At 36.5% G+C, this 11,693-nt stretch overlaps 1 protein-coding gene across 6 annotated transcripts; it reads left to right on the forward strand.

The window, feature by feature from the left end:
* Nucleotides 1–575: 575 nt before the first annotated feature.
* On the forward strand, nt 576–5,627 carry LOC147564473 (class V chitinase CHIT5-like). 6 transcript variants are annotated; one of them, XM_086646928.1, is made up of 8 exons: nt 576–1,745; nt 2,462–2,724; nt 2,863–2,960; nt 3,144–3,629; nt 4,336–4,450; nt 4,549–4,599; nt 4,696–4,956; nt 5,353–5,627. In XM_086646928.1, exons 1-2 carry the CDS (start codon nt 638–640, stop codon nt 2,497–2,499), a joined length of 1,146 nt encoding a protein of 381 aa, XP_086503054.1. In that variant the 5' UTR covers nt 576–637; the 3' UTR covers nt 2,500–2,724; nt 2,863–2,960; nt 3,144–3,629; nt 4,336–4,450; nt 4,549–4,599; nt 4,696–4,956; nt 5,353–5,627. The 6 variants fall into 6 exon arrangements, with proteins under 6 accessions (XP_086503054.1, XP_086503042.1, XP_086503030.1 ...); XM_086646916.1 differs by having other exon boundaries at nt 585–1,745; nt 1,826–2,724; nt 2,863–3,629; nt 4,696–4,794; nt 4,900–4,956; XM_086646904.1 differs by having other exon boundaries at nt 585–1,745; nt 1,826–2,724; nt 2,863–3,474; nt 3,582–3,629.
* Nucleotides 5,628–11,693: the final 6,066 nt, after the last annotated feature.

An 11,693-nucleotide genomic window follows, 5' to 3' on the forward strand; every position in this document is an offset into this window, starting at 1 on the left:
TTTTTAGAGCATCTCTCTCCAAACTCCCATCAAATAAAATAAAATTTAATGAAGAATCTTTAGTGCCATTATGAACTTTGAAGGATTTGGGAAGTCTTAAAGGCGCCCCCTATAACTGTTAAATGTGCCTCTCTCAAGCCATATTTAAGGCCAGCGCCTTTAACACTTACAAGAGGCGTCTTTAACACTCATAGTGTACGCCTTTAACACTTTCCTATCGATTTTGGTGCAGTTATGAGCTTTGAATTACTGACCCATTTGTTGCAATTATATAATGTCGATGTCTGACTGGTTTGGTTCGGCTAATGAATAAGGTTTTAAGAGCACAGACGTACAATATCGGACTGCTAAGCCACCAAATAAGACCAGAATGTTCATTTAAATGAAGACTTGTAGAAAGTCTTCATTTGTTTCTTTTCTGCTACTGTGGTCCATCCACAAGACCACAACCACTCATATTTTGATTTTTCAGACCTGATTTTTTTTTTCCTTTTTCCTCTTTTAAACTCATAGATTTCTATCTTCTTCTATTTCCCCTCATTTTCTTATATATATATATATATATATATATATATATATCATTTGATACAAACAATTAAGCATATCAATATCTTTCTCATTTTCGACATTTTTAATCATGGTGAGAGTAGTTCATATCTTCTATGCCTTTCTCTTAACCATCATGATCTCCATGCCTGCAACTCTTTCAATTGGAATAAAGGGTGGTTATTGGCCTTCATGGAATGCAGATTCTAACCCTCCTTCATCTATACCAGAATCTTACTACACTCATATTTTCTACTCATTTGTACAACTCGACCCCACTACTTACCAGCTAGCCGTCTCTGATACAGACGACCAAACGATGCCCGTCTTCACTTCCACTCTTCACTCAAAACAACCCCCTATGAAGGCTTTCTTTTCTATCGGAGGAGGAGGAGGAGGTACGATCTCAAAGAAATTCTCTAGCATGGCTTCTAACCCGTCTAACCGTCAAAATTTCATTAAATCGACAATTGAGGTTGCTCGAAAGTACGGTTTTGATGGTCTTGATCTCGACTGGGAGCACCCGGCGGATCAACAAGAGATGACAAATCTCGGCCTCCTCTTTGCAGAGTGGCGTGCGGCTGCAGATATGGAAGCCCGTCAAACGAACAAACCTAGACTTCTTATCAGTGCTGCTGTTTATCTCTCGGCCAACTTGGTTTTGTTAGACTCGGTCGAAAGAAATTACCCTGTCCAATCGATACGCGATAACGTTGACTTTCTCAATGTTATGTCGTATGACTATCGTGGAAGTTGGGATACATCTGTGACAGGAGCTCATGCTTTGCTCTATGACTCGGGAAGTAAATATAGTACTAGTGAAGGAATTCAGTCGTGGATAAATGCTGGTGTACCTGCACAGCAATTGGTTATGGGACTACCAATGTACGGACACACATGGAAATTGAAGGATCCGAATGTTAACGGAATAGGCGCAGCTGCTGTGGGGGTTGGGCCTGGAGACAAAAATGGTGTTATGTTTTACTATCAGGTGATGGATTTCAATGAGGCTAATGGTGCAACCGTCATGTACGACGACAAGACCGTCTCTACTTATTCTTATGCTGGAGATTCTTGGATTGGATACGATGATACCAGATCTATTAAGAAAAAAGTTGAATATGCTAACACAAATGGCCTCGGTGGGTATTTCTTCTGGGCTTTCGGATATGACAAGGACTCGGACCTAGCCATGGAAGGTACGTTTCTTTACTCGGGAAATTAATCTTTAGTCATAGTTTATGAGTGCTGACTGGGACAAACTCTTGGAAAAATCCAGCCATTCATTCCACATCAGCAATATCATCAACCGTTGGATGGTATGTGGTCATGTAGGCGCCTAAATCCATAATTCCTTCCTGTTTTCTCAACGGACGTTTCTTTTCACTGCATTACACATCTCCTTTCCTCTCAACCGATGTTTCTTTTCCTTCTTTTTTTTTGTTCGTTTTTTAGGCCACCAGAGGTTAGTACTCCATCTCTGTTCAACTTCCTCTTCGTTGTAAAAATTTATTGCTTCATCTTTTGTTCTCTCAATCTCTGTTAAACTTCATCTTCATTGTAGAAATTTATTCAGTTGGTTTTGTTTTATAAATTGTTCATAAGTTTATGTGGGTTTGATCTTATACTGGTAAGAATGATTTATTGATTTGATTCATTGGTTGCATACACTTACATTTTGATCTTTGTGAATGTTTCTTTCTGTACCTGTTAGGTAGATTTTGATAGAAATGCCAAAGTTTGGTTTGCCTCTTTATGTTTTTGATGTTGCGATCTATGTGTTTGATGAAATGTCTAATAGAGAATTGCATACATGTAGTTTGTTATATGTAGTTTGTTTGTCGTAGTGTACTGTTGTAGTTTTCCATGGCTCTCTTTGGGTGACCCCTTGAAACAGAAACCTGAGAAATTTCAGATTTCGAAGAAAGTGGGGAGAAAACCAGAACATCTTGAAAATGATTAACAAATTACCGTCCCCTTGGTAGCCGGAAGTTTCCGTTCTGTAGATTCCTCGCTGTCGATATGGACATATCTGAAGGCAAAAGGTAGAGATAAAATTTGAAGACTTTTGCCACTTGGTTGTATTACAAATTTGAGAAGAACAACACAAAAAAATGGGCATAGAGATGAATCCTTTTGCCTCATTCCCGCCAATCCAGTCCCTATAGGATGAATCAGGTAGAATTTGCACATTGATTTACGTAGTAGGTTTTTTGAATCTTGATTGCTTATTTGGGTAACGAAATAATGTATATTTTTTATTCAGAAATCTTTGAAGTGAGATTTCTTACAAGTGAATTCATTCTATCTATATAGATTATGAAGAAAAAATAATATAATGCGGGAATGGCAGTGAGAATGGTAGTAGGAATGGAGTTTTGTGGAGTTGAGCCTTGAATTGGAGGATGGGTAGTGTAAGTTTGTTCTTATTTTGATGTGGGTTTTGCTTTTGTGGGTGTTTATAAAAAAGTTAGGGTTTGGTTAATATGTCAATGGTACCAAATTTTGTGAGTTTTGTTTGTGTTGATCATATATATTCATTCTACCTATATGTAACAGTACAGTGATAGGGACAACTTATAAAAGTGGTTTGCTAGGTAGAGGAACTAAGGATTCGAAGTCAGCCGCTACATTGGGACACATGGCCGTTTAGAATATTTTACGAGGGGACTAGGGTGCTGCCTGCATGCATGATTTTTGCAAACGAGATTGAAATTATTGCAACCTAAATATCCCAGTAATCGTCTAAAATGAGTAAAACTAAAACCTCAATGAATCTACTACAAGGGTTTTACTTTTCACTTTCAAGATAGCAGCTGTGAAGAAGATATTGTTGCTAAAAATCAGAAGGGCCAGGAAGAACATAGATGACAATGATTTCTTATCTCTCTTGGTGAGGATCTGGGGAGTAGAAGTGGTCATCAGAAGGCATGTAGCCATGTATCCAATATTTTGCTACAACAAATTTTCTGTCCAACAGTTGGTACAACATTGTGTTTTTCTAAGTTTTTGGAAATGCTTCCGCGGATGCACAGGTCATGAAGAAACACGAATCCTGCGTTTGCCAATGGAACTTCAACAAGGTTTACCTTTGTTTACTTAAAACTGTGTCTATTAAGTTATTAACTACGAACAATAATAATTTTCTCGGTAAACAATGTCATTATGTCTCTTATCACTATTGAGTTTGATCACCAATTGAGGTTTTTGAAGTATATAATTCTTACAAATCATTTAGTTTTATGCCGTCTTTCACTGTAATAGACTTCGACGCAATTGTGCCTCCCCTGAAATAAACTTTTTGTAAGCTTTATCTTCTTATGTGGCGAGATCGATTATCCGCCTTTTTCATTGATGATTTTAAGCATTGAAAAGGCTTGCAAATTTTGTTATTTTATTTCCATCATGTGTTTCATACTTCAAACAATTCCGCAGTCTTACAGATTACTTTTTTACTTCAAACGGTTCGGGAAGCGCATTTGGGTCGCCTAACCAATGTTTAGTTTTGTTTCTTGCGTTCATGATCGCACCCATTAATTGATGTTAAATTTGTTTGTCACTTTCACTGTTTCAGCATCACTTTTACATACATGAAGGATTTTTCATGTTTACCAATGCAAAAATGTTTTCCTGCTCAACTTCAACGTTCTCTCACAAGTAGTTCGATTGATGTTTCTTTTTTTTTTTTGGTCGGATGTGAACTATTGATTGCTTTATTGTCATTGATTCTTCGAATGAAGTCTGTTTTCTTGTAAGATGTCAGAAACAATTAACTGTGTGTTTTTGTAGTCAAATGCCAACTATATCTGCATTTGAGAAACGGTTGGATGAATAACAGAAACAGAGAGTCTGACACCGCCTACAAGCAGGAAAGGAAGCTCAAGATGTTGTTAATAAACTTCAGGTCTTGAGAAAATTCTGCTTTTTTTAATTGCTTCTTGTGTTGTAGGCCGACGTTGTTAAAAACCCGTTCAAAGAAACTTATTTTTTGCCTGTTTTCAGGAGTCGGATAAAGAGAGTCGTTTACTTGTGTATTCACGGGGGAGAAAGCTGGTATGTTGTCTTTTCTCTGCCAATGAATGTATTTTGATGTTTGCACTTGATCTACTTATTTATAGCCTATATTTATATGCTTTCATGGAATAATAGGAAGACACAAGGGAGAACGTGGTAATGTCTGAGAAGAAAGTTCGCCAACTAGAATCCCAAGTTTAAGAAGAGTAGCAGACCTCTCTGCACTGTAGAAAAGTAACCTCTCTCCTCTAACATTTCTATATTGCATTTGATAGCATGTGTAGATTAATTACATCATGACAACCGTTTGTTCTGCAATTTCGCATGGTGGAGCGGAAGATGGAAGCCCTGGAGTGCGAAATGAAAAGATTGAGGAAGGAACTTGTGAATTAAAAGGTAGATATGCATAAATTACTTACCGTAATAATGGTATGATTGTACAATGCCACCAGTTGGTTACTTTTCAATTTTTCTCCATAAACTTCATTCTTCTTAAGAACGGCAACCATTTTGTTGGTTAGAGATTTTAGTAAACAGTAGATTTGTCGTGGTTCATATGTATTATGCATGCACCATAGTTGTAACATATCTCGTCATTTCAAAACATTATGACCTGGATAGTGGTTTTCAATGTTAGATATTCAAGACAGAGTATGGAACATATATCTGCTACTTGATATATTCCTTCATTCCTCATTTAATATTGTTCAAATCCTCAAATATGACCGTTGGGTCACTTCACAGTTCACCCTTTATCTTTCAAGCTGAGATCCTTTATGATGTTGTTAGCAGGGCATTCAAGAAGAAGCATGGGCTAAGGTTTCTGTGCTTGAGCTTGAAGTGGTTGCCGCAATTCGGGACAGGGTTTCGTCAAATGTTTAGGAATAAACATGTTATAAATTGCAGTTTTAAAGTTTCATATTCTGGTTCAACATTAGTGTCCGTGCCGGAGACACGGGTCATACCTAGTACATATATACTTCTTGAGAATACAGTTATTACGAATAAAACGATCTGGAATCATTTCGGCAAATGTTTCAATAATATTGGAATTGAATTGCTTTAAATAGACAAATGCACTATATAATACATTGTTATTTGATTGGCATGTGGTATTGAATCCTGAGAAGTTGAATTGTTAATCTTTTGGAAACTAAATTCCCAGGTGGGGGTGTGAATTCACAAGTTGGATCTCATCCCCCTTTTGCTGGGGAAGTTTTAAAACCACTAATAAATCAACACTATCAAATCACTTGGGTGCATTTTTTTTCTCACACCTTTCTCCCTAATATTTGGCTTGTGAGAATATTATGTCTAACACTATCAAATCACTTGGGCAACCAACTGTTGACTGGTGTAGATATTATTTACAAACATATGTGACTGCAAATCTCAACAACACAATGAATATCATGGCAACGACAAAGGCTAGGTTTAGATAACTCATAAGGAAGTAGAGTGTGATCATACACTGTGATGTAGCAGGTGTCCGAGCTGATTTAGATTGATAGAAGAAATGCTTAATTCCTTAAAAGTTGCATGTCCTGATTTAGATTATAGCCTATGAAAATATAGAAACGAATCACTAAATGAAATAGAAGTCATTCGACTTAAACAAATACTGGTATCAAAATAGTAATACGAAAAACAACAAAGTAAAAGGCAATATTAAATAGAGCAATGAACTGATAATAAAGTGAAGAACTTATCTTTCTTAGGACTTTGTTATGAACCAGCAAGACGACCACTAGAGATAATGCACCTGCAATAGATGAGGAGACAAGGATGGTGGAACAGAGGCACGAGTATCACTCGCTGTCCTGAACACTTAAAATGCCCCTGCTACCGGTGAATTAGGTATTGCTTTGCAGTATCCGAGCGAAGCCCCCTAGGATTCAACTGTTCTATATCAAGAACTGAAGAAGTAAACTTCATTCTTGATCTACTGATCTTGACAGATTGATAGAGAGAGTGGAGAAGACGGGTAGAGAGAAATAGATTTTTCAGTGTTTTTCTTCTGAGAATAAGACTCCTATTTAAAGGTTCCAAATCTAAATGCCCATAGATCCAATTCTCAATCGTTTGAAACTAATGATCTAAAGGTTAGCATTGAAAGGATTAAATTAAATTCTGAATTTATTCCAGTCAAACTAGCCAGTAAAGCATATTCCTTGGACTATCCTCTTTTGTAGCCAATGCATTAAAGGCAAAGATTAACTCAGAAATTGACCGTTACAATTGTTGTAGAAAATTCAGATTTAAAGCTCCATAGGAAAGGTTCTGTTGAAGAATCGGATTTAAAATTCCGTAGTTGAAGTAAACATAAACTACTGTTGAAAAATAAAATTTAAAAGTCTGTAGTTCAAATAAAAATAAACAACTGTTGAAAAATCAAATTTAAAAGTTTGTGTTTCAACTAAAACTTATTTGTAAACAAAATTCCTCCAAAAGATTTCGCACTAAGCAAAAATTTATTCACTTATTTAAAATCTAGGATTATTAAATATAACAAATACGACATATATAATGAAGATTAAGGTAATGGAAAATTCTTCTTTTGTTTTTCTCCACGGTTGAATAGATTTTTTTAGGGTTTAAGTAGTTTTTTATTCTAACCCGTAAAGGATTTCCAAATGGAAAGACTGAAAAATAAAAAAAAATTCGACCATAACAGATGAAAGTGATTTTATATTCAACCATTCTTTACATGCAAACTACGCCACATTCCATCTGTTCACGAAAAATTGTTTACATTTTCAATGTTTTTGGTTGAAAATTTTTACCATGAAAATTTTCGTGCTAAGCCGAAACTTCTCTTTGAAGAAAAGTCACTTATATATTTTCTGAGGTACATATTGATTGGTTGTGATCTTGGAAACGAAATTCAAGAGATTATTCGCTGAAACGAAAGAAATATTTAGTCGTCTTCAAAGGTTCCAACCGAAATTGTAACCAAAAGAAATCAACCAGTTAAGAAAACGAGGAATCACTCGCTGACCTTCCTTTTTTCATATTCTTCATCGTAAAATTGATAATTCTTTTAATGTAAATGGAGTAAAAACTTTTCAAAATACTATTGATGCAGTTGAAAATTTTCATATTACTGTTACTAGACTTGAAAATCTTAGTAAAGAAATCAATCAAGCATAAAAGAGGTATGAAACCCTCTTGTTGTTAATGGAGATAAGTGCTCTTGCGTTAACATCTAGAGTCTAGTTATACATCTTCTTTCTTGATTGAGTACAGTTTTAGGACTAAGAGGGATTACTTTTTACAGGAAATTGGGCGGATTTCATGTTTTTTTTTTTGTTAAAAAGACAAGTTATCTTTTTTACCTTTTAGGCCCCATATATAGTTTGGAAATAGGCTTGAAAGACAATTTTAAAAGCACTCCCATTTCTAATGCCGAAATTTTCCCTATATTAGATTATCTACAAAAATGCCATAAAGAGTTGAAGCCTATAAAAAGTTGATAAATCATTTTTAACCAAAACTCAAATTTTATAGGGAGTTTGACCAAATTTCCCTATCCCAATAAGTTTTATTGGATATTTTGTAAATAAATAGGTTTATTTCTTCCTATACCAAAAGCATGGCTCTCCATCTTTAACGGACTCGTACTAGGGAACGCCCTTCCTATACCAAGACCATTTAGAGCATCTCCAATGCAAAACTAAAAAAAAAAATATTATTTGACTTATGTGTGGAGTCTCAATTGAGATTCTCTTTCCTATGTGGCTAACTTGAGTGTCTCTAATTCAAGTCCTTCTCAAATGCAACACTCTAAAAAACTCTAATAGATACACATGTCACACATACATTTAATAGGAAAAAGTGATTGAGAGAGAAAGACTTTCTACTGGTCCAAAAATTAATTTGATTACTAGGACACTTAAGACTCTCAAAAGAGATCTCAAAAATAGAGTTTCTTGTTGAGACATCTTAAAACTTAATACTTCCACATCATCTTAAGATCTCAATTGAGTTTTGCATTTGAGAGGTTTTTTCTCAAAAAATACTCTGAAGTCTTAGGTGAAACTTAAGATTTTAAGATTGAGTCTTGCATCGGAGATGCTCTTAGCCTTGTTAGTTGCAGAGCTATGAACCAGTAATCTTTCTCTATAAGATGAATACCAGATTTTGTGTTCACAAGTTATGCTAGGTTCTCTTTTTCAACTTCGACGTGGAAAAAAAGTGCTTCTAATCGGATATATTCAAAATATTAGATATGGTTGAAAAAGTGTACTATTAGTTACAGTTCCTGATTGGAACTCTCCGAACAAAATTAATTTTATCGTTTTGCAAGATCTAACTATGAATGATAATTTAGTTTGACGTAATTTTTGAAGCGCCTAAGTGCACTCAAAAACAAATTTGAATGTCATGGAAAAAGATATTGGACCATGGTGTGTTTATGTTTTCCTTTTTTACAAATAGATGGTGCACGTTTTCTTGTTTTTTTTTTGATGAAGGGTGCACGTTTTCTTGTTGTCCACATAAATTAGTTTTTAGAGCATCTTGCTCCAAACTCTAGTGAAATAAAAAAAACTTAGTGAAGAATCTTTATTGAATCTATTATGATTTATAGGGTTTGAGGTTTATGAAGTTGGGGTTTTTCACTGTTGTATGCAACTCTAGGGTTTATGAAATTGGGGGTTATTGTAATTCATAGAATTCTAAGATACATATAGCTGGAAATTGGGTAATTATGGAATTTACATGAAGTTAGAGAGGTTAATTGCTATTATTTTCGACCAAACGACGATTCTAGGGACTGAAATTTGGTCTACTGTCCGAGCATTTCTGTACTTGATACGTTATTTAGACTGTTGTTTCTTTGGTTATCAAATCGATAAGTCGATTTCTGTCTTGGCTTGATTTAGACAGAGTTTCCTTTCTCTAACTTATAGAGAAATAAATAATTACAGAATAATGATATATCAATATTCCTTCTTTCTAAATATGTAGTCGAGGCGAGAATAGATTCTCTTTCCTTAAGACATTTTACACCCCCGTAACAGTACCAAACGTTAGGGTGAATGCCTTCGGGATACAACGACTAACCTTTCAGAATTTTAAGATGGTACTTCTATATTCTGAAAGCGGACGAACCTTTGTCAGTATTATGAGCTCTTGGACTAATGCGGATGATCTTCTAGATGCTTCTGAAATTCAAATTTCACTCGAGACTTCTTTCTTCCTTTTCTAGATATTCTAGTCTATCCAGAACCTCTAGAAAATACTTCTTTAATTAGATATTCTAGGCTAACCAGAACCTCTAATTGTTAGAAGGGAAGAGAAGAAGAGAATGAATTGAATTGATGAAAAATGAAGTGAGTTTGGGTGGTATTTATAGGAATTGAATAGGTATAAATTTTTGGGACACATCTCTAGAGTTTTTGGGGACAAAACTCTTGGTTTTTAGGGACACAACTCTTTGAGAAGAGTTGGTTATATAACTAGGAATTTCGGGTGGATTTTAGACCATCAGATCGAGCTCAAAAATTCGGCCAGAATCTGATCCGTCAGATCATACCGAAATTGTCCCACAGATGAAAAATCCGACCGTTTGCGTAGCCTTACGCGTGCCCGAACACGGAGTGTGAACGCCATCTGTCGGATCGCGCGCAAACCCGCGCGATGAACGCTGGCCGTTCAGATTTGAGCGCGTCCTGTTCGCGCAAATGCCCCTCATCTTAACTTGTCCTCTTTGACGATTTAGTACCTATTTCAACCGTTCTTCGTTCAAACTTTAACCTTGAATTTCTCATTCATCCGGAATCGGATTTGAGTGATTCTTGGCTCTAAATTGTAGAGCTCGACGAGACGAACGCAATGGCGCGTTCCGTTTCTGAGTTTGACGAGTCGGCTCGAGCCAAAATAGGCTCCGATTCCAACAATCCCCCACATGAATGAAAATTTGAGGTTTTATGCTATGATATATGCAGACATACTATACTGACAGACTGACACTGACAGAGCTCATAAGCGGAACTTCGCTGCATCGGAAGAAGGTAGTCTTTCGACTTTGAACCTTTCCTAGTGAATAACTACAAGGTCTACAAGGACGGCAGTGAACTTTACGTCTTGAACTGAGTCCTGGGAATTGTAATCCAAAATAGCTATCACACAGCTAATCCCTTACTAACTTAGGTTCTCGGTTGTGTTCATTTCGGCCCTGAACATTCCCGATTTCGTGTGTGCTTTAGAGAAGTCGGCCTAGACGACCTTCTCATAGAACCGGCATCAATTCACACACATATAGGTTATCCGTAATAAGGTATCCTGCTATACCTCACGTTAGAATCAAGTTCTAAGTTTTCGGATTCATTAAAAGCTTAATGCTTAACCTCTCAATGCAGGTAACACTGTTGTCATCCTAGGAATGGGTAAGAGATAGAGATCTCTTACAGTGTTACTGTCGAGTCAGGATATAGCTTCAGTTGCCCTTTGAACCTAGATCGTGGGATCTCCAGTCATCTAGGTAGGGTTTCACCATGCCTTTACTCATTTACTTTAGGCGTTAGCCCCATTCCCCTTGATGATGCAACTACTAACTCTCTAGATAACCCTTTTGTAAATGGATCCGCTAGGTTATCTTTGGATCTTATATAATTTATAGTTATGATCCCTTCAGAGAGAAGTTGCTTAACGGTATTATGTCTCCGACGAATGTGTCGAGACTTACCGTTGTACATCTTGCTTTGTGCCAGTGCAATCGCTGCTTGGTTATCGCAGTGTATGTTGATTGCAGGCACCGGCTTTGGCCATATTGGAACATCTTCAAGGAATTGTCGCAGCCATTCTGCTTCTTCCCCTGCTTTATCTAGAGCAATGAATTCTGAATCCATTGTTGATCGAGCAATGCACGTTTGCTTCGAAGATTTCCAAGATATGGCAGCCCCTCCCAGTGTAAACACATATCCACTGGTTGACTTAGTGTCGTCGGTATCTGATATCCAATTTGCATCTGCATATCCCTCTAAGACTGCGGGATATGTGGTATAATGGAGTCCGTACTCCTTCGTCTTTCTTAGATACCGTAACACTCTTGTTATGGCGTTCCAATGTGTGTTATTCGGGTTACTCGTAAATCTACTTAGCTTACTGACTGAGTAGGCTATGTCTGGTCG

This window comes from Eschscholzia californica, unplaced genomic scaffold (assembly GCF_041429995.1).
Source record: "Eschscholzia californica isolate CP2 unplaced genomic scaffold, dmEscCali1.0.p SCAF_1, whole genome shotgun sequence".
Taxonomy (NCBI): Eukaryota; Viridiplantae; Streptophyta; class Magnoliopsida; order Ranunculales; family Papaveraceae; genus Eschscholzia; species Eschscholzia californica.

Coding starts and splice junctions, on each gene's coding strand:
- LOC147564473 (XM_086646911.1), top strand. CDS start 638: ATGGTGAGAGTAGTTCATATCTTCTATGCCTTTCTCTTAACCATCATG. Junction 1,746..1,825: donor CTCGGACCTAGCCATGGAAG/GTACGTTTCTTT, acceptor GGAAAAATCCAG/CCATTCATTCCACATCAGCA.